This window comes from Schistocerca americana, chromosome 2 (genome assembly GCF_021461395.2).
Source record: "Schistocerca americana isolate TAMUIC-IGC-003095 chromosome 2, iqSchAmer2.1, whole genome shotgun sequence".
Lineage (NCBI taxonomy): Eukaryota > Metazoa > Arthropoda > Insecta > Orthoptera > Acrididae > Schistocerca > Schistocerca americana.
In genome coordinates this window covers 935,701,605-935,727,474 of record NC_060120.1, presented here as the reverse complement: position 1 = coordinate 935,727,474, position 25,870 = coordinate 935,701,605, and the positions used below count along the sequence as shown (strand labels likewise).

The 25,870-nt window shown below is 42.7% G+C and overlaps 2 protein-coding genes across 2 annotated transcripts in view; both read left to right on the top strand.

Annotated features, from left to right (window-relative positions):
* Positions 1-13,160, top strand: part of LOC124594559 (uncharacterized transporter slc-17.2-like) — a 210,878-nt gene extending 197,718 nt beyond the window's left edge. Inside the window, exon 5 of the mRNA XM_047132931.1 lies at positions 13,155-13,160. Coding sequence (XP_046988887.1) covers positions 13,155-13,160 — 6 coding nt within the window. The remainder of the gene's footprint in view (positions 1-13,154) is intronic.
* Positions 13,161-15,395: 2,235 nt separating this feature from the next.
* LOC124594558 (uncharacterized transporter slc-17.2-like) overlaps positions 15,396-25,870 on the top strand; it is a 210,195-nt gene continuing 199,720 nt past the window's right edge. Inside the window, exons 1-2 of the mRNA XM_047132930.1 lie at positions 15,396-15,407; positions 15,504-15,650. Coding sequence (XP_046988886.1) covers positions 15,396-15,407; positions 15,504-15,650 — 159 coding nt within the window. The remainder of the gene's footprint in view (positions 15,408-15,503; positions 15,651-25,870) is intronic.

Below are 25,870 nucleotides of genomic sequence, written 5' to 3'. Positions count from 1 at the left end.
AACACTTCTATTCTGTTTAGTGTTTCATTTCCTACTCTAATTCTCTCAGCATCCCCTGATTTAATTCGACTACACACCATTATCTTTGCTCTACTTTTGTTTATCTACAAACCTCTTTTTAAGACATAATCCATTTTCATCTTCTCTATCAAGTCCTTTACCGTATCTGGCAGACTTATGGTGTCACTGGGAAACCTCAAAGTTTCTGTTTCTTCTCCCTGAACTTAATTCTCTTTCCCTATTTTTCCTTCATTTCTTTTACTGTTTGCTCAGTGTGCAGAATGTATGTTCAAAATGTTCAAACGTTTGTGAGTCCCTAAGGGACAATACTGTTGAGGTCATCGGTCTCCTAGACTTACACACTACTTAAACTAACTTATGCTAAGAACAACACACACACCCATGCCCGGGGGAGGACTCGAACCTCCGGCGGGAGGGGCCGCGCAATCCGTGACATGGCGCCTCAATCTGCGCGGCCACTCCGCGCGGTACAGATTGTATAACATCAGGGAAACGCTGCACCCTGTCTCATTCCCTTAAACCACTGCATTCCTCGTCTTCTTTGGAATAGGAATTAATGCATTATTTTTGGACGCTGAACGTATTTCTTCGGTGTGATATACCTGCCTCAGTAATTCTGAGACAACATCTACTCCAGGGCATTTGTTTCGATTTAGGTCTTATTGTGTTCTGTCCGATCCTTCTCGCGCAATTACATCTTCCATCTCACATTCATTTACGATCTCCCATTTCACATTAATTTAGTTCATCTTCTCTTTTATAATATTAGCCTCAAGTTCATTTCCCTTGTATAGCCATTCTGAATATTCCTACCAGCTTTCAGCTTTCTCTTCTTTGTTTGGCACTGGTTTGTCATCTGAGTTGTTGATATTCATAGAGCTGCTTCTCGTTTTTCCAAAGATCTCATTCCTACAGGCGGACCCGTCTTTCCGCTAGTACTGTCTGCTTCCACAGCCTTATATTTGCCCTTAGCAATTCCCGCACTGACAAATTGTATTCCTTCAGTCTGGTTTTTTAGACGACTGTATTCCATTTCGCCTGTTTCATTTGCTGAATTTATGCTATGGATAACAGATGAATTACACTGATAAATCAAAACATTATGACCACTTCCCATTGAAACGTTGGATATCACCTGATGGCGTTGCGGGCACGTGAGGCGCTAACAAAAATATGTCATATGACGGGGGATCACCCTAGCGAAGATATGGGCTGCAGATGGGCAAATCCATTGAGGTATACCACTTTGACAAAGGGCAGCTTATTGTTACGCACAGCCTGCGAACGAGTGTCTCTAAAACTGCGAATCTGGTCGAATATTCACTACTACTGTCGTGTGTGTGTGTAGGGAAAGAGGTAGAAGGCGGCGAAACTACCACTAGGCGCTAGATGGTCGGACCTGCACGACTCTACATAGAGCGTGTGGTTCGGAGGCTTGTCTGCACTATAAAGTAGGATGGATGGCGATCAGTGGAATCTTTGCAGAAAGAGCACAATGCCGGTACACGCACAAGTGTTTCGGAGCACACCGTTCGTCGTACATTGTTGAACATGGAGTTCTGTTACAGACCACTACTAACTAATTTTTCACATGTTGACCCAACGACGTTGTCTATTCTGATTGCAGTGGGCACGGGAGCATCGAGTTTCGACCGTCGATCAATGAAAAAGTGTCGGCTGTTCGAGAGAATAGCATTTTTGCTACACTAGGTCGATTGTCATCTCCACAAACGCCATCGTCGAGGTTAGTGGCGGCTTGAAACGTGCAACGCACCGCTGACGCAGGCTGGTGAAAGCATTATTATGCTATGGGAGTCATTCTCGTCAACTTGCACGCTGACAGCTGCGAACCACCTGCATCCCTTCATGCTTGATGTCTTCCCCAACAACTATGTCATCTTTCAGCAGTATAATTGCCCGTGTTTCGGAGCCTGAAACGTGCTACAGTGCCGACCGTAGTGACCGTGCGGTTCTAGGCGCTATAGTCTGGAACCGAACGACCGCTACGGTCGCAGGTTCGAATCCTGCCTCAGGCATGGATGTGTGCGATGTCCTTAGGTTAGTTGGGTTTAATTAGTTCAAAATCTCTAGGCGACTGATGACCTCAGAAGTTAAGTCGCATGGTGCTCAGAGCCATTTGAACCATTCGTGCTACAGTGGTTTGAGGAGCATTACAGTGAACTCACGTTGATGTCCTGGCGACCAAATTCGCCAGATTCAATCCTATGGTGAATCCTGGGTCGCTATCGGGCGCCATAACCGCGTATGCAAATCATCGGCCAAATTTTAGGAGAATTACAGGATCTGTGCGTAGACATATAATGCCACGTACCTCCACAAACCTACCATCAAACTGTCAGATCCCGTATACGCAGAATCAGTGATGTATCTCGTTCCAAATACGGACAAACAGTCTATGAAGAAGATGGTCATAACGTTTTGACTCATCAGTGTAGCAGAACAATTATTTAAGTTGCTTTCGCCTAATGCCAGTTCTCGCTTCTCAACCCCAACGACCTCCTAGACGCGTTTCGGGTGATCGATCTCATTGCCTGTTTTATTCTGTGTTCTACCTCTACATCTAGTTCAGTCTTCTCTTACTATCCAGTGGTAATGACTTGCCATAGATAGTAATCTCTTATGTTAAATAGCTTCTACTACGTTCACTTTCACCTCCATTATTTTCCCGATTTTATCATTTTTGGAAGAAGTGGTTGTAGCTCTGTCATCAGTTGCATTTAGAAGTACCTTTTCTTACTTCTTGATTGTGCTCAGTTTTGGACGCCTTTGTCCATTCTCAAACCATCCTACAAAGAAAATTACAGCTGACATGACAATTTTACACAGACGAGGCAGATACCAGGTGTAGAAGAATGAAACCTATGGATAGTGGTAACCATCAGTGCAGGGCCCCTGAGACCGCGTCTGCAGCGCCAGCTGTTTCCTGTAACGGCTGACGAAGAACGTCAACACACAGTAACCCAAGTTCCATACATCGGTATCTGTTTCAAACCCGTAAACATGTCGAGTTTTGTGCCTACGAACTACGACTGCGGACAGTATTGGTTTTCTGTTATCATTTGAAGAAAACTGCTGCAGAATCGCATCGTATGTTTGTGGAAGTTTTTAGCGAACATGCTCTTGAAAAAACACAGTGTTTCGAGAGGTTTAAAAACTTCAAAATTAGTGACATTGACATGAGAAATGACGAGCGCGGGAAACCACTGAAAAAGTTCGAAGACAACGAATTGCATGCATTATTGGATGAAGATGATACTCAATCTCAACAGCCGGCCGAAGTGGCCGTGCGGTTAAAGGCGCTGCCGCCTGGAACCGCAAGACCGCTACGGTCGCAGGTTCGAATCCTGCCTCGGGCATGGATGTTTGTGATGTCCTTAGGTTAGTTAGGTTTAACTAGTTCTAAGTTCTAGGGGACTAATGACCTCAGCAGTTGAGTCCCATAGTGCTCAGAGCCATTTGAACCATCAATCTCAACAGGAAGTCGCGGAACAATTGACTGTGACGCAGAAAGCCGTTTCGTTTTGGTTGAAAGCTATGGAAAGGTCAGAAAGTGGGAAAACGGTTTCGCATGAACTGAATGAAAGACAACAAACAAATCGAAAGACCACTTGTGAAATACTGCTCGCCAGATACAAATGAAAGTCGATTCTCCATCGAATAGTGACAGGTAATGGATATATTTTGAGAATCCTAAGCTTCGTAAATCCTGGGTGAACCCAGGCAAACCATCGACATCCACTGCAAGACCAAATCGCTTTGCAAGGAAGACAATGCTCTGTGTTTGGTGGGATCAGAAGGGTGTCACCTATTATGAGCTGCTAAAACCTGGTGAAACCTTTAACACTGATCGCTACCAAAAGCAAATGATCGATTTAAATCTAACATTACGTGAACAGCGACAGGAATACGGAAAAAGGCAATACGAAGTCATATTGCTCCATGATAAAGCCCCATCACACACAGCAAAACGAGTCAGGGAAATGATCAAGGCGTTCATTTGGGAAATACTAGGGCATGCGGCTTATTCTCCAGACTTGGATCCGTCCGGTTATCATCTGTTTCCATGACTGGGACACGCTCTCGCTGTTCGTATGAAAATGTACGAGAATGTCCCGCTGACTGGTTCGCTTAAACTTAGCATTCATAGCCTGCCGGAGAGGTGGGAGAAATGTATAAAAAAGCAATGGAGATTATTTTCAATAAAATATTGTTTATCAGTTTCAAACAACAGACGTCTAATTATTGCAAGCAAATTCCAGTTTCATACTTCTAAACCGGGTATCTGCAATACGTTCATAGTACACTGGTAAACGTGTAAGGTATACATATTTGCCGGCCAGTGTGGCCAAGCGGCTCTAGACGCTTCAGTCTGGAGCCTCGCGACCGCTACGGTCGCAGGTTCGAATCCTGCCTCGGGCATGGATGTGTGTGATGTCCTTAGGTTAGTTAGGTTTAAGTAGTTCTAAGTTCTGGGGGACTGAGGACCTCAGATGTTAAGTCCCATTGTGCTCAGAGCCATTTGAGCCATATACATATTTGTCACGGATATTTAGTTTTACAAGTTGCCTTACTAGTTACATACCTTATCGCAAGTGTGACAAATACCTATGTACAAAAACTACCCCTGCAGTAATGATCAGTGCGGCACTATGGTCGACCCAACGACGGTAAACACACCGCATAGGACTGACATTAAAGAGCTGGTGTGCAGGGACACCAGTAGTTACCAGGTAAAACTCTAGAGGCCACTAACAGCGGCGCGCGTCAAAGACGAAAATGTTTACTGACTAAACAATACATTCATTTTCTTTCATCAATTTAATATAGACTTAAGTACCCTACAATGCTGAAAATTGTTTTCTAAGACCACTCATTGGTCTCTAGTGGCTCGAATTACATCAAAGTTCCATGATATGACGTCGTCTGCAGAATACACTACAGTTGCATGAACTACGCTCAGTAGTTATACTGTTGTGCAATATACATAATTTATATCCAGTCCCCAAAAAGTTAATGTCTGTACTGCAACTCAAAACCAAAAAGTGCTGTAGCCTCAGATCGAAAAATAAACTAACCTGCGAATTTATAAGAAGTCTGCCCCGTAAACAGATCATCTCCAAAGTAATTCATTAGTTTAAATTTAGTCCTTTAATGGAGTAGAGATGTATCTTATTTTCATACAAAACCTAGTTTTACATACAGTGACCAAAAATTATATTTGACTATAGTAATCTAAAGCCACACGGTGTGACATTACGCTCGAAGACTAAAAAGTATAAACGACAACCAGCATGGAGTAAATCACCTTTAGACAAGCCATTTACAATAGATCTACGTAGTTTTGCACATTGTGCTCTAATGAGCAAAAATTACATGTCTTTTAGTCACATATTAAGTCCATAGCGCAACCAGTGCTACTATACATCTATTATTGAAACGATAAGTCATTTACAACAGATTCACATAGTTTTACATATTGTGCCCTAATGAGCAAATATTACGTTTCATTTTTTCAAACTGAATCCATAGCGCAACTTATGCGACAGTACATCGAACATTGAAACGTTAGGCACCGCCGATTGTACGAAAACCAGAAGGAATAAGCAAAATGCATTTTTTGGAAAGTGACCGAGTGCGAGAGCACTCTCTCGTATTAAAACGTAATTAATTTGCGATAAAACCATCGACTGGCGAAGCCCAGGTAATTGAACAAAAACTGCATTATTTAACTAACTTTATAATACATCATAAAAATACCAAATCCTTTTTTTATTGCTGATTAAATTCCTTTTGTGGCTAAACTACTCCATGGAAGCGGCGCGTTAGCCAGCGCAATATTACACTGCATCGTTTGCATGAAGTAAAGATACTTATAGGCAAGTCAAGCTGCTGTGTACATAGCATAAATTATGCCACTTCTCAATGCAACTTATGAAGGAGCTACAACAATTTATTTCAATTACAAGAGAAGTTGAAGACTTAGTTTGCACCTCCAAAATGCTGCAAGTTCGTTTATCGTTTTTGATGAGATCTAATTTTGAGACTCCAGCCCCTTGAGCCCAGTAATCCATTTCCTGTTCTCTCTCTTTCTTATTTTCCAAAGTTCTACCACACACACACACACACACACACACACACACACATATATATATATATGGGGTGGTCCATTGATAATGACCGTTATCTCACGAAATATGCATCAAACGAAAAAACTACAAAGAACGAAACTCGTCTAGCTTGAAGGGATAAACCAGATGGGTCTATGGTTGGGCCACTAGATAGCGCTGCCATAGGTCAAAAGGATATCAACTGCGGTTTTTTTAAAATAGGAACCCCCACTTTTTATTAAATATTCGTGTAGTACGTAAAGAAATGTGAATGTTTTAGGTGGACCACTTTTTTCGCTTTGTGACAGATGGCGCTGTAATAGTTACAAACGTATAACTACGCGGTATCGCGTACCATTTCGCCAGTGCGGACGGTATTTGCTTGGTGATACATTACCCGTGTTAATATGGACCGTTTACCAATTGCAGAAAAGGTCGATATCGTGTTGATGTATGGCTATTGTGATGAAAATGCCCAACGGGCGTGTGTTATGTATGCTGCTCGGTATCCTGGACGACGTCATCCAAGTGTCCGGACTGTTCGCCGGTTAGTTACGTAATTTAAGGAAACATGAAGTGTTCAGCCACATGTGAAACGTCAACCACGACCTGCCAGAAATGATGACGTCCAAGTAGGTGTTTTAGCTGCTGTCGTGGCCAATCTGCACATCAGTAGCAGACAAATTGCGCGAGAATCGGGAATCTCAAAAACGTCGGTGTTGAGAATGCTACATCAGCATCGATTGCACCCGTACCGTATTTCTATGCACCAGGAATTGCATGGCGACGACTTTTAACGTCGTGTACAGTTCTGCCACTGGGCACAAGAAAAATTACGGGACGATGACAGATTTTTTGCATTTAGCGACGAAGCGTCATTCACCAACAGCGGTAACGTAAACCGACGTAATATGCACTATTGGGCAACGGAAAATCCACGATGACTGCGACAAGTGGAATATCAGCAACCTTGTCGGGTTAAGGTATGGTGCGGCATTATGGGAGGAAGGATAATTGGCCCCCATTTTATCGATGGTAATCTAAATGGTGCAATGTATGCTGATTTCCTACGTAATGTTCCACCGATGTTACTACAAGATTTTTCAATGCATGAGAGAATGGCGATGTACTTCCAACATGATTGATGTCCGGCACATAGCTCGCGTGCGGTGAAGCGGTAGTGAATAGCATATTTCATGACGGGTGGATTGGTCGTCGAAGTTCCATACCTTGGCCCGCACGTTCACCGGATCTGACGCCCTCAGGTTTCTTTCTGTGGGGAAGTTGAAGGATATTTGCTATCGTGATCCATCGACAACGCCTGACAACATGAGTCAGCGCATTGTCAATGCATGTGCGAACATTACGGAAGGCGAGCTACTCGCTGTTGAGAGGAATGTCGTTACACGTATTGAGAAATGCACTGGGGTTGACAGACATCATTTTGAGCATATATTGGATTAATGTTGTATTTACAGGTAACCACGCTGTAACAGCATGCGTTCTCAGAAATGATAAGTTCACAAAGGTACATGTATCACATTGGAACAACCGAAATAAAATGTTCAAACGTACCTACGTTCTGTATTTTAATTTAAAAGACCTACATGTTACCAATTGTTCGTCTAAAATTGTGAGCCATATGTTTGTGACTATTAAAGCGCCATCTATCACATAGCGGAAAAAGTGGTCCAACTAAAACATTCAGATTTCTTTACGTTCTACACGAATATGTAATAAAAAATGGGGGTTCCTATTTAAAAAAACGCAGTTGATATCCGTTTGACCTATGGCAGCGCCATCTAGCGGGCCAACCATAGCGCCATCTGGTTTTTCCCCTTCGTTCTTTGTAGTTTTTCCGTTTTGCCGCTTACTTCGTGAGATATTTGGCCCGGTCACGATCAATGGACCACCCTATATATATATATATATATATATATATATATATATATATATATGCAAAGTTTTTGTATTTTGTGGTCTCCAAAGGAATGAGTTCAATTGTTCAGTCTTACTTCTAAGATCTTCTACATTCTTTCCATTCTTAGGCATAGTTGCACCTAGATATGTAAAAGAAAGGTATTTAATGCGTAACTTCCCAGCATATAAATCACGTTGTCCGCCACCACCTACTATCATATGTGCCTCAACACTTACCTACGGAGTTACTCTCTGTGGAGCAAATGCACAAAATATGAACTCAGTTTCGAAACTACAGAAAAAGACCATGAGAATAATGGCGAAAGATGGTAGTCGAGCTCATTGTAAAGGTCTTTTCAAAACACTTGCGATTGTAACTGCTCCATGTGACCACATTTACCAATGCGTGTAAAATAACATTGATAACAATTACTGCATAAACAGCTGTATTCATGACCATGACACAAAATAGATACTGAACTTACATTTACCAAGAAAGAATAAACATAAAAACTCGAAATAGCATTTTATACCAAGGCATAAAACTGTATAATAAATTGTCCAAGGAGATTAAAGAGATTATTAAAACAAACTTGTTTAAAAAAACAGTTAAAAAGCTACCTGTTAAGCAACACATTCTACACAGTGAATGGTTACTTAAAGAGAGTATGGGTTAGGAAAAAATGTAACATAAATAAATAATAATAACGATAATAAAACATCTATCATTTCCACAAACTTTAACTGCATGTTTTTCTTCTTGTTTTTCTTTTCTGGGAAACGTTACAATACTAACACCTTACCTTTTTTCTGAGCTCAAAATCTCACTCATTACATAGGGGTGCTGACGCTGTTTTTCAGGCTGTCAGATGGGAAGTTGCGGTATATGAAATGGAAATCAAACATTGATTCTGACGTCACATGATAGTGTGTGTATTGTGAATAGTGTGAGCCGTAAATGGGGCTCAAAAATGAATGAACAGTGCAGCAATAGTGGCCTCATAGGTTGCCAAGGTTGTTTCGAAGACTCTACAGAAATTTTTCTGAGAAGCCCTTACACATACTTCCCAAGCCATTTCTATGTATTGGGAGCCCTGAAGAAAGAGATTCGTAGCCTTCGATTTGCTTCCTATGAATAGGTGCACGCCTGTGTACAATTATTGTTCTTTAGGCAACCGCAAACATGTTTCCATGAAGGCATTAACCGTCTTGTCTTACACTGGGCTAAATGTATTAATAGTTATGGCCATTACTTTTGAAAAATAAATAGGTTACTTACTTTTTCCATCCGTCCCATAGTGATGTGGGTGCGGCTTGTACATATACTCGTACAATAATTAAACAAATTAATCCCATAGAACAAAACTTTTTCATCGAGGAGTTTCGCCAAGTAGAGCTATTATTACAAATAGATACACTTTGCCCGCACGAATACTACAAATCTGTCCAGCAGCACGTTTCTCACCTCGCCAACTGTTATGTTACTAATCGTCCGTGGTCTGAAAACTCACTTGAGGTTTGCGTATCGATGCTGCCTAACTGCAGCATGAAACTTGCAGTTCACGACCCAATAACTGGGTTGGTGATGTCAGTCACATTAAAACTTCCATCAGCTACATTCTCTATGTTTCTAACCATCTCGTTAAACTCTAACCTTCTTCCACTCTTCTTTTGTTTGTCGATGTGCCTGTTAGAGGTTCAGTATGATGCTGTTCTACACTTCTTTCTGTCCCGTTCGCGCATTTTTCGTCATTGTAGGCCTAGTGTGCCAACAGTATCTCCAATAACTGCTCGACATTCCTATTTTTATTTGGCACTAAAGTGTTCCCTTGCTTAAACTTATGCTACTAAGTTCTGAATTGTAAATTCCTTTATAGGTACCCTATTACGCTGCGCCTTCTGTTATAAGTTTCTGTACGCCTCTTTGTTGTTTATGCAGTAGTATCACTTTATTTATTATGTATGCCGATGTAGCTTATTAATGTCGTTTCGTATTACTACCTTCCAAATTCTTATAGGTTCTTGTTGCATACCTTTCCCTTTGTTCATTTTCACCATAAGTTACTCCAAGGCACTGCTAAGAGTTAACATCTGTCTTGCTTTAATTGTTGATCAACTTACTTCAGAGGAGGCCCACTTCTCGAACGTATCTTAAGCTGTTGTAATACCATATTTTCAAATACCAGACAAACATGTCAATATTTCCATATCAGAAATTTATTTCTCTTCCTCTCTCTCTCATATATTTCGGACAATTTCCAAATTTGTTACTTGTCATTATACAGCAAAAAACTTTTTTTCATAATGGATCCCGTGTAGGAGCGAGCGTAGATTTTAGTGGCCGTTATCATCTTAAATAAAGCTTTTTCATTTATGTAGCCGCGCTACACATTTAACGTAATTTGCTTTTAAACCTGTTGCCCGCCGTCAATTGCTTCCTTTCCAAGTCTGGACAGTGTTAACACGTACGATTGTCAAGGAGCGACTGCAGTTTTTCTTTCGTACGTCTGACTTGTAACGCCAGTCACTGTTCTCATACTTTCCCACTACTACGATCAAGAATTGTGTGTGTCAGCATGCCGTGTCATATAAGAACAGACCAGTATTCATAGCTGTACATTGTTGATGACAATTAAGAAGAACGTGATGTAAACACCTAATATGTCTTCATGTAGTTGTGCATGCTTTGTTTACAAATTTTAGCAAATGTCATTATGTAGCTAGGTCATTTCTGCTTGTCAAAGTCAGTCCTGCACTCAGGAAATGAACGTCTCGGACCAGTGCAGAGTTGCCATTCTTGGCAATGTTCTAGCGGACGTGGGAAACTACTTCCGACTTATTGTGTAGTGTCATTGTGTATGTCATTTACGGCTATGATGTGTGCTCATATAGTGCACTGTAGTAGTAGTGGTTTTATTCATATGTGGATAATTTTTAAAAGGATATTGGATATATTATATTATTAGAAGTTAAGAACGAAAACTGGTAGTTCATATACACAGTCATTTACATAGTAATAGGTCTCGTTTGACAACGGGTAGACCGCGTTGTTATGGGCGAAGGGAAGGGAGACACTGATACTCGGTACTAACACACAGATTCAAATGGCTCTGAGCACTATGGGACTTAACATCTATGGTCATCAGTCCCCTAGAACTTAGAACTACTTGAACCTAACTAACCTAAGGACAGCACACAAACACCCAGTCATCACGAGGCAGAGAAAATCCCTGACCCCGCCGGGAATCTAACCCGGGAACCCGGGCGTGGGAAGCGAGAACGCTACCGCACGACCACGAGCTGCGAACACTAACACACAGATCTTACTCCTCTCCAGTACTAGCAAGCGAACAGTCTAATCCTTTTTAAAGTTCTTAGTTGAATTTCCTCAGTATGAGAGCAAAGGGCCATCTCTTCTAGTTGTTAAAAACTATTCAAAAGCCAAGTTCGCACAAAATGTTTTTTGTTTAAGACATGCGGTATCCAAGCCTTAACTGTGATCTTCAGATCAGTAAGAAAATGCAATACATGGAGTATGTCTCATAAGTTAAACTGTAACATCTGGTATAAAAGTTTTTATTTGGTATTATAAAAACTGTGCTGATACCTTTATTCTTAGAAATGTGTGTGATCTTGTATACTCCAACCTTAAAAAAGCAGCAGCCGTGTTGCTACCTGCTCAACATAAATAACATGTACCACACGTTTTTGTTGTGGTTGCTCACATACTCTTATTTATATGACATTTATTCTGTCTTACATTGCTATATATTTTTCTGTGTTGTAGTACAACACCTGTGTCTGCACAGCCCGACACAGCAGAGTATGGTTTCCGTCTATCTATAGCAAGCTTTTAAGTAAAGCTCTGTCCAACCAAGGACAGTTCTATACGTGTCATGCTTTGTTGGGCCGCCCGTTGTGGCCGAGCGGTTCTAGGCGCTACAGTCTGGAACCGCGCGACCGCTACGGTCGCAGGTTCGAATCCTGCCTGGGACATGGATGTGTGTGATGTCCTTAGGTTAGTTAGGTTTAAGTAGTTCTAAGTTCTAGGGGACTGATCACCTCAGAAGTTAAGTCCCATAGTGCTCAGAGTCATTTGAACCATGCTTTGTTGGTGTGTGATGGTTCTGGGCACTGCGAGTTTTGCTTTTGTTTTGTCTCGGGTGAAGTTTCCTGGTGCCTCCCTCCCTACTACAGTTTGTGCGCCTGGCGCATTGGTGGGTACGCGCCACAACTACAACGTAAGCTGTTGTTGAGTAAATACCTTAATTTTCCCTTATGCATGCACTAATAAGAACGTGTGGTTGTGGTTAGTGTTTAACGTCCCGTCGACAACGAGGTCATTAGAGACGGAGCTCACGCTCGGATTAGGGAAGGATTGGGAAGGAACTCGGCCGTGCCCTTTCAAAGGAACCATCCCGGCATTTGCCTGAAGCGATATAGGGAAATCACGGAAAACCTAAATCAGGATGGCTGGAGACGAGATTGAACCGTCGTCCTCTCGAATGCGAGTCCAGTGAATAAGAACGTGTAAAAGAGATTGTGAGAATTAAATACGTGTTTCAGATATTAGTGAAGTACAATTTTGTAAGGCCACTCACCAAAGTAGTTAATTTTGAATATGAAAAGAGTTTTCAATCTTTCACATAGTTCCGATGTAAGAGCCATCTAGTGGCTGCAACACACTCTACAAATGTTATCTTTGCAGCCTTTGTAACTTATATGCCACTTAAAATGGAGTCGCACTGTTTAGTATGTGTCCAGTACATGTAAACAAATGTGCTATTGTGCACCGTATTTGTGTGGTGCAACAAGCATCTGTGGGCAATAAGCATACGGACATGGCCTTTTGGACAAGGTAATATTTTAGCGTTGACAAATATTTATAATGTGCTGAGTTCGATCCATTTGACATCTTGCACATGAGCTTCAGCGTAAAATTAAAATGTTTTACCACAAAAATATTTAATGTATGTGAATGTACAGGTCCACTTCCAGTTTTTTATAATACCAAATTAAAGTTTTTATATCAAATGTTACAGCTTAACTTATGAGATATATTTCATGTGTTGCATTTTCTTACAGACTTGAAGATGACACCTAGAACTGTTGAAACCGGTTGTCTTGAATAAAAAATATTTTGTGCGATCTGGCTTTTGAATGGTTTCTAATTAAAATTCTTGATACATTTATTTGACAATAGCTGCATTACCAAGATGTTTCTTCTTTATTATAAAATTATTCTACGTAATTTTTACATTCTATTTACTAGCAAGTACATCTTTTTGTACATAATTCTTTCGACTTATACCTGACTAGCTAACGCTGACAACATGCCGACAGCTGTAGACGGGGCCTCCAGTATTTAAGAAATAGCTGCTCAACTCTCTTCAGCAGTTGACTATAGTCATTCAGCACTTTCTGCTCCGTGGACAGCCAGTGTCCGTCACTATGGGTGTATCTATGTTCTGTAATTTTATAGCTAATTTTAAGTTCTTTTTATGTACCCCTCTAATTTACATCCTGGATCATATCACAGTTTCGAAGGTCTGAAGATGATCATGTGATGATTAAAAACGGTCACCTTGTAATGAACGTACCTTTGAGATCTAGAATGTTTTATTATCTTTTTAAAATATTCTGTTTTGATGGCTGACTTTCTCAGCAATGTTTCTAAAAGAAACTATCAGCCTCGACTGAGGTAATGAAACCAATCTTTACCTAGGTTTCAGCCCAAATAATTGAGCCCTATTGGTGCTGGTGTTGACTTAGTACTTATGTACCGCATTTTTAAAATGTTACTACGCCTATTCAGGCTGTTTTAATTTTATTTCTAGACCATGCCCTCTGAGACAAACTATAGATTCGGGTATATCTTCTGAAGAAGGCTCAATTATTTGGGCTGAAATCTAGGTAAAGGTTTCTTAATATACACTGCTGGCCATTAAAATTGCTACACCAAGAAGAAATGCAGATGATAAACGGGTATTCATTGGACAAATATATTGTACTAGAGCTGACATGAGATTACATTTTCACGCAATTTGGGTCCATAGATCCTGAGAAATCAGTACCCAGAACAACAACCTCTGGCCATAATAACGTCCTTGATACGCCTGGGCATTGAGTCGAACAGAGCTTGAATGGCGTGTACAGGTACAGCTAACCATGCAGCTTTAACACGATCCCACAGTTCATCAAGAGTAGTGACTGGCCTATTGTGACGAGCCAGTTGCTCGGCCAACATTGACCAGACGTTTTCAATTGGTGAGACAAATGGAGAATGTGCTGGCCAGGGCAGCAGTCGAACATTTTCTGTATCTACAAAGGCCCGTACAGGATCTGCAACATGCGGTCGTGCATTATGCTGCTGAAATGTAGGGTTTCGCAGGGATCAAATGAAGGGTAGAGCCACGGGTCGTAACACATCTGAAATGTAACGTCCACTGTTCAAGGTGCTGTCAGTGCGAACAAGAGGTGACCGAGACGTGTAACCAATGGCACCCCATACCATCACGCCGGGTGATACGCCAGTGTAGCGATGACGAATACACGCTTCCAATGTGCGTTGACCGCGATGTCGCCAAACACGGATGCGACCATCATGATGCTGTAAACAGAACCTGGATTCAACCGAAAAAATGACGTTTTGCCATTCGTACACCCAGGTTCGTCGTTGAGTATACCATCGCAGGCGCTCCTGTCTGTGATGCTGCGTCGAGGGTAAGCGCAGCCATGGTCTCCGAGCTGATAGTCCATGCTGGTGCAAACGTCATCGAACTGTTCGTGCAGATGGTTGTTGTCTTGCAAACGTCCCCATCTGTTGACTCAGTGTTCGAAACGTGGCTGCACGATCCGTTACAGCCATGCAGATAAGATGACTGTCATCTCGACTGCTAGTGATACGAGGCCGTTGGGACCCAGCACGGCGTTCCGTATTACCCTCCCGAACCCACCAATTCCATATTCTGCTAACAGTCATTGGATCTCGACCAACACTAGCAGCAATGTCGCGATACGATAAACCGCAATCGCGATAGGCTACAATCCGACCTTTATCAAAGTCGGAAACGTGATGGTACGCATTTCTCTTCCTTACACGAGGCACCACAACAACGCTTCACCAGGCAACGCCGGTCAACTGCTGTTTGTGTATGAGAAATCTGTCGGAAACTTTCCTCATGTCTGCACGTTGTAGGTGTCGCCACCGGCGCCAAACTTGTGTGAATGCTCTGAAAAGCTAATCATTTGAATATCACAGCGTCTTCTTGCTATCGGTTAAATTTCGCATCTGTAGCACGTCATCTTCGTGGTGTAGCAATTTTAATGGCCAGTGGTGTATTAGATTAGCACGTTTGCTGACTGTGCTGCAGTGTTGAAAGTACAAAATTTTTTTAAAAGTAACCTTTTTTGTATGTTGTGTCACTCTGGCAGCCGACCGTGCCATGGCGTCGCCTGCTGACATCGGGGCCGGTCTGGGCGTGTGCTACCGCCGTGGCCGGCAGTCTGTGGGGACGCGCCGCACTTCTGCTGGCAGCCACCAAGTACCTGCGCCACGTGTACGGCTTCGCCCTCACCTATGTGAGTAACACTCCTCCAGGGAAAATACCTATACACTCTCGTTTGAGTGCACATGCACTCCGTCTTCAGGCCACGAGTGGCCTACCGGGACCATCCGACCGACGTGTCTTCCTCAGTGGAGGATGCAGATGGGAGGGGCGTGGGGTCAGCACACCACTCTCCCAGTCGTTATGATGGTATTCTTGACCGAAGCCGCTACTATTCGGCCGAGTAGCTCCTCAATGGGCATCACGAGGCTGAGTGCACCCCGTAAACTGGCAACAGCGCATTGCAGCCTGTATGGTCACCCATCCAAGTGCCGACTGCGCCCGGCAGCGCTTAAATTCGGTGATCTCACGGGAACCGGTGTATCCACTGCGGCAAGGCCGTTGCCTTTGAGTGCACATGGGTAATAGTAATTACCAGCAACACAGCTCGGACTGCAAAAGTGAAGGTAAGTACCTTGTCCTAGTGTGGTAATACTCGACCCAGAGCCGGTTGGTGCTAATCTTGGTGGCGGAAGATACTTTCATTAACTTACTTATGCAGCAAAGGATGGTTGGTTGGTTTAATTATATCAAGGGAGCTGCCAAGATCAGCTTCTTCAGGGTTGACGACGATTATTTCTCTATGTTATCGGGTCTACCCCGGAACTACCCCAGTCAACATTGCCTACTTGATTGCCGGCCGGTGTGGCCGTGCGGTTCTAGGCGCTTCAGTCTGGAACCGCGTGACCGTTACGGTCGCAGCTTCGAATCCTGCCTCGGGCATGGATGTGTGTGATGTACTTAGGTTAGTTAGGTTTAAGTAGTTCTATGTTCTAGGGGACTGATGACCTCGGATGTTAAGTCCCATAGTGCTCAGAGCCATTTTTTTGTCTATTGGATTCATAGGGCAGAGGACGGCGCATATACAGCGATTCCACTGGTACATATGAGTCTATGAATTATTACACCTTTACGTAAATGACATTTCTAGATTTGACTGATATTTTGGCGGACACAGAGGTTTCACAGCCGGCCGCTGCGGCCGAGCGGTTCTAGGCGCCTCAGTCCGGAACCGCGCTGCTGCTACGGTCGCAGGTTCGAATCCTGCCTCGGGCATGGATATGTGTGATGTCCTTAGGTTGGGTTTAAATAGTTCGAAGTTTAGGGGATGATGACCTCAGATGTTAAGTCCCATAGTGTACAGCCATTTGATCCTTTTTTTTTTTGCGGTTTCACATCGGTTTATGTAGTGGATTCCCATCGAGAAGGTCATACAGTACTATGACTCCACTGATTATCCTAAATCAGTTAAAGCAAAATCTGGATTTATTGCTTTGAAGTTTGGACATGGAATTGTTGGCCTGGAGTCCCAGTTGGGATGTTCGAGACTTTTTATGTGACGCCACTTCAGCGACCTGCGTGATGATGATGAAATGATGACGAGGACAGCACCCACAACCGGTCCCGAGAGGAGAAAATCCCCGACGTGGCGACGAATCGGACCCAGAGCTCCGCGATCGAGAGGCAGCAACGCTAGCCGCAAGACCACGATCTGTTGACATTTCAAATAAATTCGCAGTTGCGACGAAGTATTACCATCAGCTGTAGAATGGAATGACAACAATGAAAATTTGTGCCGGACTGGGGCTCGAACCCGGACTTCCGCTTATCGCGAGCGGTCGTCTTACCACTTTTTTTTTTTTTTTTACTTCTCTTCATTTTGTTCGCTGTTGTTCGTTGTGCTTGGTCTGGGCGTACGTCACATGACATCCATTCAAATTGATCGTTGATTCCTCTACTCAGTTTTTTTTTATTACAGAGGGCAACCAGTCCTCTGACCGAACACGCTGAGCTAACGTGTCGGCAAAAATGGCAACAGGCACTTGGCTATCCGTGCACGGCTCACGGCGGGACCCAGACTTCCGTTTGGCGTCAACCATCCGCCTACGACCTGAGCTCGCACATCCGTTATGTATATTGCCGTACACATCAGACGCTGTACTCGAAAGTCGCTTGCCCTGTATCGGCAAATAAATACGATATTCCAGAATGAGGTTTCACTCTGCAGCGGAGTGTGCGCTGGTACGAAACTTCCTGGGAGATTAAAAGTGTGTGCCGGACCGAGACTCGAACTCGGGACCTTTGCTTTTCGCGGGCAAGTGCTTTACCAACTGAGCTACCCAAGCACGACTCACGCCCCGTCCTCACAGCTTTACTTCTGGAAACATCCCCCAGGCTGTGGCTAAGCCACGTCTCCACAATATCCTTTGTTTCAGGAGTGCTAGTTCTGCACGGTTCGCAGGAGAGCTTCTGTAAAGTTTGGAAGGTAGGAGACGAGATACTGGCAGAAGTAAAGCTGTGAGGACATGGCGTTAGTCGTGCTTGGGTAGCTCAGTTGGTAGAGCACTTGCCCGCGAAAGGCAAAGGCCCCGAGTTCGAGTCTCAGTCCGGCACACAGTTTTAATCTGCCAGAAAGTTTCATAAATACGATATTGCAGTGCCTGTCTTATTCTGATTACGAAGCAAAGTTCCTTCAGACATGCATGCGCGTCCAAAGGAATAGGCACTACGGCGACCACAGCCATTACGAAACACATCAAATGAATTCGCAGTCGCGAATAAAGACTACCATCAGCTGTAGAACGGAATGACGACGATGAAAATGTATGCTCGACCGGGACTCGAACCCGGAACTTTGCATCGTAATCAGAATAACATAGGCACTATAATATCCTATTAATCTGCCGATACCTGTCAGTATATGTGGGAGTAAATAATATGTTGTCCGTGTCTTCCTAGAAAGTACTCACTCGAAATTTCAGTAGGAAACCATTCTGTGACGCGCAACGCATCTCAAAATGGTTCAAATGGCTCTGAGCACTATGGGACTCAACATCTGTGGTCATAAGTCCCCTAGAACTTAGAACTACTTAAACCTAATTAACCTAAGGACATCACACACATCCATGCCCGAGGCAGTATTCGAACCTGCGACCGTAGCAGTCGTGCGGTTCCTGACTGAGCGCCTAGAACCGCTAGACCACCGCGGCCGGCAACGCATCTCTTGTTGAGTCTGCCACTGGAATTTGTTGAGGATCTCGGTAACTCTCTCCCGTGAACTGAACGATCTTGTAGCGAAGCGCGCCTCTCTTCCTTCTTTCTTCTCTATTTTTTCTATCGGTTCTACCTGGTTAGGGTCCCAAATTGACGAACAACACTCAAAAAATGCAATTATGTCATATGATGACATGGTTGGAGACCGTGGCTGTTATTTGAAGACGAATGTTGATGGTGCTGAGACAGCAACCAGCCACAAATTTATTTTCAGTTTCTTCATTCAAGCAGGCCGTGGTGGCCTAGCGGTCGCAGGTTCGAATCCTGCCTCGGGCATGGATGTATGTGATGTCCTTAGGTTAGCGGGTTTACGTAGTTCCAAGTTCTAGGGTGCTAATGTCCTCAGATGTTAAGTCCCATAGTGCTCAGAGCCATTTGAACCATTTTGAACCTTCATTCAGAAGGTACCGTTACCGGTTTCGAATCATTACGATTCATCTTCAGACGGTTTTCATGCTTTCATTAGGTCATGTGGTGCGTTTTTTTACAGATTAATTGTCCTAAAATATAAATACATCCAATGCAAATCTGTTACACAATCATCTGTGTGGTGTGCTTATAATTATGTATTATTTATATTTTAGGACAATTAATCTGTAAAAGACGCACCACATGCTCTAATGAAAGCATGAAAACCGTCTGATGATGAATCGTAATGATTCTAAACTGGTAACGGTACCTTTTGAATAAAGGAACTAAAAATAAATTTGTGGCTGGTTGCTGTCTCAACACCATCAACACTAAAAAATCCGTCGAGCAAGCGCCCTATAAGCCACTCCTTCATGAGTTACTTTTCCCTGAGATTCTTCCTATAAATGTCAATCTGGCAACTGTTTTATTTTATGTGGTCAATGCACGTGAGGTAACTCTGGCTAGTTACTCCTAGATATTATGCCGTAAATACTATTGCCAGCAATTTTTTATCAATAGTGTAGTTGTGCAGTAATGGAGTTCTTTTTCTATGTGTGAGCAATATCTTACATTTATTTACGTTCAGGGTCAGCTGCCAAAGCAGGCAGCATTCATTAATCCTCAGTAGATCGTTCAGAAAATCGATCTGTCTTCTGGCATTAGACAATCGCAACATCTGCGAACAGGCTTACATACCTTCCGAAGCTTTTTGATACATCATTTATATACATTGAAAACAGTAACTGTCTTACCACACTTCCTTGTGGTTATCTGGAAATCACCCAACACCTGTTGATTTTGTTCCGTTGAGAGCGAAGCGTTAAGTCCTGTCTGTAAGAAAGTCTTGAATCGAGTCGCAAATCTGGCCCGATACTCGGTAAAGCCGTTTTTTTTTTCTTTTTTTTCGCTAACCGGCTGTGCGGACGGTGACAAATGCATTCCTTGAATCAATGAACACGGCATCAAGCTCAGCGCCACGGATCTCATGGAGGAAAAGAACGAACTGAGATTCGGAAGAAATGTTTACGGAGCCCATGATGATTTTTATAAAAAAGATTTTCATTCTTGAAAAAACGTCGTAATGCCGAGTATAAAACATGTTCCATAATTCTACAACAGACTGACATCAGTGACATGTACCTGTTTATGTACATCCGTCCTACGATGCCTCTTGAAAATGGGAATGACTTGTGCTTTTTTCCAGTCACTAAGTACCCTTCGTTGCTTCAGCTATCTACGATAAACTGCTGCTAGAAGGCCAGCAAGTCATTTCGCATGATCTGTGTAGAATATTAAAGGTATCTCATGTGGTCCTGATGCTTTTGCGCTAGTAAGCGACTGTAGTTGCTTTTCTGTCCTGTGATCTGTGTGGAGTTTGCTGGTCTCCCTTCGGGCGCCTCCCCAGGTGGCGGATAGGGGAATGCTCACCAGATATGGTGGGTGTCGGGGAAATAATATACCCGGGGTGGACCAAAACTAGCAATGGCTGCCTTGTAGTATGATATTGGCTTATCAAAGGCTAAAGAAAGAAAACCTTGAGTAAAAATTACCTGGTCCTCCGGGTTGGGGGTTGTGCAGTGGGCCAGCTCCTAGCTCACATAAAAATATTAAAATGCTAAAAAACCTAGTAATATGCCTCGGAAAAATTGGAACTTTGGACGACGAACTGGCGATGAGAAACGGAAAATGATGTTTGGGTGCTGGAATGTGCAAGATATGTCCACTAAAATAAATTTACTACCAGCAGAACTTGACATGTTAAACATGGATGTTGTCGTACTCTCTGAAACAAAGAAGAAAGGCCAAGGAGAAGAAGAACTGGATAATTATGTACATAACTGGAGTGGGGTATCAAAAGCAGTAAGAGCCAAAGCAGGAGTCTCCATTATGATAAAGAAATCATGGAAAGAAAGAATCACAAATTGGGCATTCATCTCCAACAGCGATATGGTCGCGTATACAAATAGTGATCCAATACTGTCAAATGTTTTTTATTCCAGTCTTTGATCACAATATGAATTCTTTAGACGATGACCAGTTTCAGTCCGTAATGACCATCCTCAGATCTACAATATACAAATATATACACCTAGTGAGCAGTGTGTCTTTCAACATAATACAGCAATACGTATCACAATATACTACCATACAGCCAGGGAGATGTACAGAAAATACGGTAAAACGTACCTTTTTTACACCATGTCCTAAAGTGATAAGGTCATAATGGCATCTTCAAAACATATAAATATAATCAGCATAGCATCGTCATATTGATTTAAAACAAGGTGTAGAATTGGCTTCATCATCCACACAGTCATTATTGCAACTGGCATATTAATGCAAATTGTAGTAGCCAACCGTTTCTCACCCAAAGATGTTATGCGCCCCCATACAATAGGATAAAAGAACAGAAAGCAAATAGTAGGCAGACCAACAATCATCTAGAAAAAAGAAGGAATAAAGATAACCTGAAAACTATTCCAGTGAAATTTTACGGAAAAATGTCCCAACAAATAGGAAAGTGTTGGAATAAATCTAAGGTTAGATGTAGTTTTCAAGTTAGAACACGCTGAAACTCCGTATAAAACATAGTTTGAGTAAAGATTCTGATAAATTTGACGGTTCTGGGGTTTACAAGATCGTTTGTAGTAGTTGTGACAAATTATACATCGGTCACACTGGCCGTTCTTTTAAAATTAGATTCAGGGACAATTTGCAGGAACATAACAAAACTGCATTAGGAATGCATTTGGCAGAAACCGGCCACACCCTAGGCAATATCGAGAGTTGTATGCGTATTGTACACAGGGCAGAGAAGGATCGCGCTCTTGACTTGTTGGAGGATTTCGAGATTTACAAAGCGAAAAAGCATGAGCCGACTAGTGTACTCAATGGACAAAGCGATTTTGCGCCCAACGCCTACTTTGCTTTGTTTGATAACGTACTACGATAACCAACTTTTTTTTTTCCTTTATTGAGTTTCAATTGCCCCCGAAGGGGGCGGGCTGGCAGCAGCTTACTACGCTGCTCTACAGCCTACAGACTTTTTTTAAATAAAGGAAGAAGAAAGAAACAAGGAAAAACAGGCGATAAAATGGTGATTTAAAGTGTAAAATGGCGTAAAATGCGGAAAGTTAAAACAGAAAGCAAAAGGGGTTGGCAATGTAGATAAAAGACACAGGAATCAGACAAGTAACATAGTAGACACACAATTAAAAAAAACATGGCGACATTCTGGTTTCTGTTCGCAAGAGATAAAAGGCACACCCAGCGACAGTATGATGGCCGTTCGCAACAAGTCCCAAAAAACACAACACGGAACACTCACTGTAAAACACGCACTGTAGAACACTGCACGAATGTGGCAGCACAAAGACGACACTCCCGAGCCAAAGGCAGATTGGGGGGGGGGGGGGGGGGGGGACCTGCAGGAGGGGGAAAAACAAGGAGGGAGGAGAGGAAAATACGAAAAGGGGGGAACCAAGGAGGGGGAGAAGGGCAGACGCGAGAGGGAATGAGAGGAGGCAGAGGAGGGAAATGGAAAAGGACGCGGGGGAGAGAAGGGGGCAAAGAGAGGGGAGGTGAGGAAGAAAGAGGATGGAAAGGGGGGGAGAGGGAGCTCGGGAAAAGGACAGAGGAAAGGAGGGGGAGTGAGGATCAGAGTTGATAGGAGGGGTAAATGGAGGGAGAGAGGGCATCATCCGGGAGGGGGAGTTGATGGAAGCCACCTTGGGAAAGGAGATGTAGGGTGTAGAGATGGAGGGTAGGGGGGACACAACGGTGAAGACGTGGCAGGGGGCGGGGATTGGAGAGGAGAGGAGCAACCAGGGGGTGAGAGGGTTCAAGACGGCGGGAGGTGTAGAGGATGTGGATATGTTCGAGGAATAGGAGCAGATGGGAGAAAGAAATGAGATCATAGAGGATCCGCGTGGGGGACGGGAGGTGTATACGGAAGGCGAGGCAGAGTGCATGACACTCAAGGATCTGGAGGGACTTATAGAATTTGGGGGGGGGGGGCAGATATCCAGGCAGGACTGGCATAACAGAGGAGATAACCAACTAATGCCTCACGTATTTATACCCAGCCTTACTTGATGATTTATGTCGAGAACAGTAGGCATTCGCCTTACATCCATACATTAATCACACTAATCCTGTAACTGATTATATCCTACCTACTCATTGAATGTATAACCAGACTGTATAATTTTATTTATTGACTGTTAATATGCTGTTCAAAAGTTTCCTGTGGGAGATATATCACGTTGTATGTAAAGCCCTCTAGGGGTTAAGTTCTTAAGATCGGTGCACGCCTAAATAATGTCCTGGTGGCCGACCCAGCAGAGGGCGCTGATCATTGATATGTCCTTTTTCATCTGTCATATAGACATTTTATCTTTCATAGGCGTTGCTACAGGCAATGTAACACGTATATTAATTGTTGATCGTAAATTCACAATAAAAAGGATCGGTCCTATTATATTCGTATATTTCCTTTTAATAATTTTATATGGGTAACTGTATTCGTCTTTTAACGTTTCAAAATTTAGTTTCTGTGAAAGTTATCAATTTTAATAGTCTCTAAGCTGTAGAGCAGCGTACTAAGCTGCTGCCAGCCCGCCCTCTTCGGGGGGAATTGAAAATCAATAAAGGAAAAAAAAATCAATTTTAAAAGTCTACTACATGTACAGGGTCCGGCATAAAAAACTCCCCGATTACAAAGTAACGTGCAGCGGACAGTAGAAGGAGCAGAGTGGTGGGGGGCGCGTCGTTAAGTAGCTGCCTACGTGCCGTTTTCAGTGTACGCCATGGCGTGGTCTGGTGAACATCGTGCCTTCGTAGTGGAAGATTTTATTCAAAATGGCGAATCGCCTATTAATACTCAACGTGCTTTTCGCGTTCGCTTTGCGCTCGGACGACGGGACCCTGTTCCCGATAAGAAAACAATTTATTCTTGGGTTGCTAACTTTCGTGAGACAGGTTCCGCATTAAAAAGGAAACCACCTGGACTGCAACAGGCCCCGGAAATGTTGATGCAGTTAGAGCTGCAGTTCAACAATCTCCTTGACGATCCGCTAAAAAGCATGCGGCAGCGTTACGGATATCTGATCGAAGTGTGAGAAGAATCTTGCATCGAGATCTTAAAATGCATCCTTACAAAATTGTAACTACGCAGGAACTGAGTGAACGAGACTGTGGTGTCCGTGTAAGTTTGTGCCAAGACCTTCTTCGGAACATTCGTCCCAACGATATTGTGATTTTTTTCTGATGAAGCACACTTTCACCTTGCCGGAACAGTGAACAGCCAAAATTGCAGGTACTGGTGTGAACACAATCCCCAAGAACTTCATCAACTATCACTTCATAGCCCTAAAGTAACAGTATGGTGTGCTGTTTACAATTCCGGAGTGATCGGTCCTTACTTTTTCGAAGAAAATGACAGGAATTTAACCGTCAACAGTGAACGCTATTGTGCCATGCTCCGCGACTTTCTCCAACCGCAACTAAGGGAGCTTTTTGGTGAAATAGAGAACGTGTGGTTCCAGCAAGATGGTGCTACAGCCCACACAGCGCGGCAGTCACTGGCATTGGTGAAGGAAATGTTTCTTGGACATGTGATCTCGTTGCGTGGAGACATTGGCTGGCCCCCACGATCGCTGGACTTAACGCCCTGTGATTTCTTTCTTTGGGGCTATTTAAAAGCAAAAGTTTATGAACAACGTCCACAATCTTTACGAGCCCTGAAAGAAGCAATTACACAAGAGGTTGAAGCTATTCCACCTGAAATGACTCAAAGAGTAATGAATAACTTCAGGGAAAGACTCAAACAGTGTGTCGACAGTGCAGGAAGCCATTTAAGGGATGTTTTATTTAAAAAGTAAGACCATAAGAGTATTTTCTAAAATGGCATAATATGTACTTTTATTTAGTATAAATAAAATTGTTCTACCTTATTTGGTTTTGTTTTTATTAGCTTTCCTTAAAGGGGAGGTTTTTCTGCCGGACCTTGTATTTTACATAATGTGTTTTTATCAGATTATGTTTTATGCTAAATGATGACTACATCTAAGCTGACAGTAGCGACATCTAGGGATGATTTCTGGAAGCTACTGTACTTCAGTAACCAGTTGCAATAATGACTGTGTAGATGTTGCGGCCTACTCTACACCTTATTTTAGATCTATATGACGATGCTATGCTGATTATATTTACATGTTTTGACGATGCCGTTATGGCCTTATCACTTTAGAACATGGTGTAAAATAAGGTACGTTTCACCGTATTTTCTGTACATCTCCCTGGTTGTATGATAGTATATTGTGATACGTATTGCTGTATTATGTTGAAAGACACACTGCTCACTAGGTGTATATATTTGTATATTATAGATCTGAGGATGGTCATTATGGACTGAAACCGGTCATTGTCTAAAGAATTCATATTGTGATCAAAGACTGGAATAAAAAACATTGCACATTCATCAATCAACGTATTATAACTGTTGAAATGACATTATTTGCTAGGGAAGTTGTGATTATTGGCGTATATGCACACACGAACGACACAAAAGATACGGAGAAAGATACATTCTGGGCCATCCTGAGTGTCACTGCATTCGCTATGAAGAAATATGAAGTTATATTGTATGATGTGAGAGGAATTTTAAAAAAATAGTTATCCAATGTTAAACCCACAATATTATTTCTTTGAAACAGAAATTCTCAATAA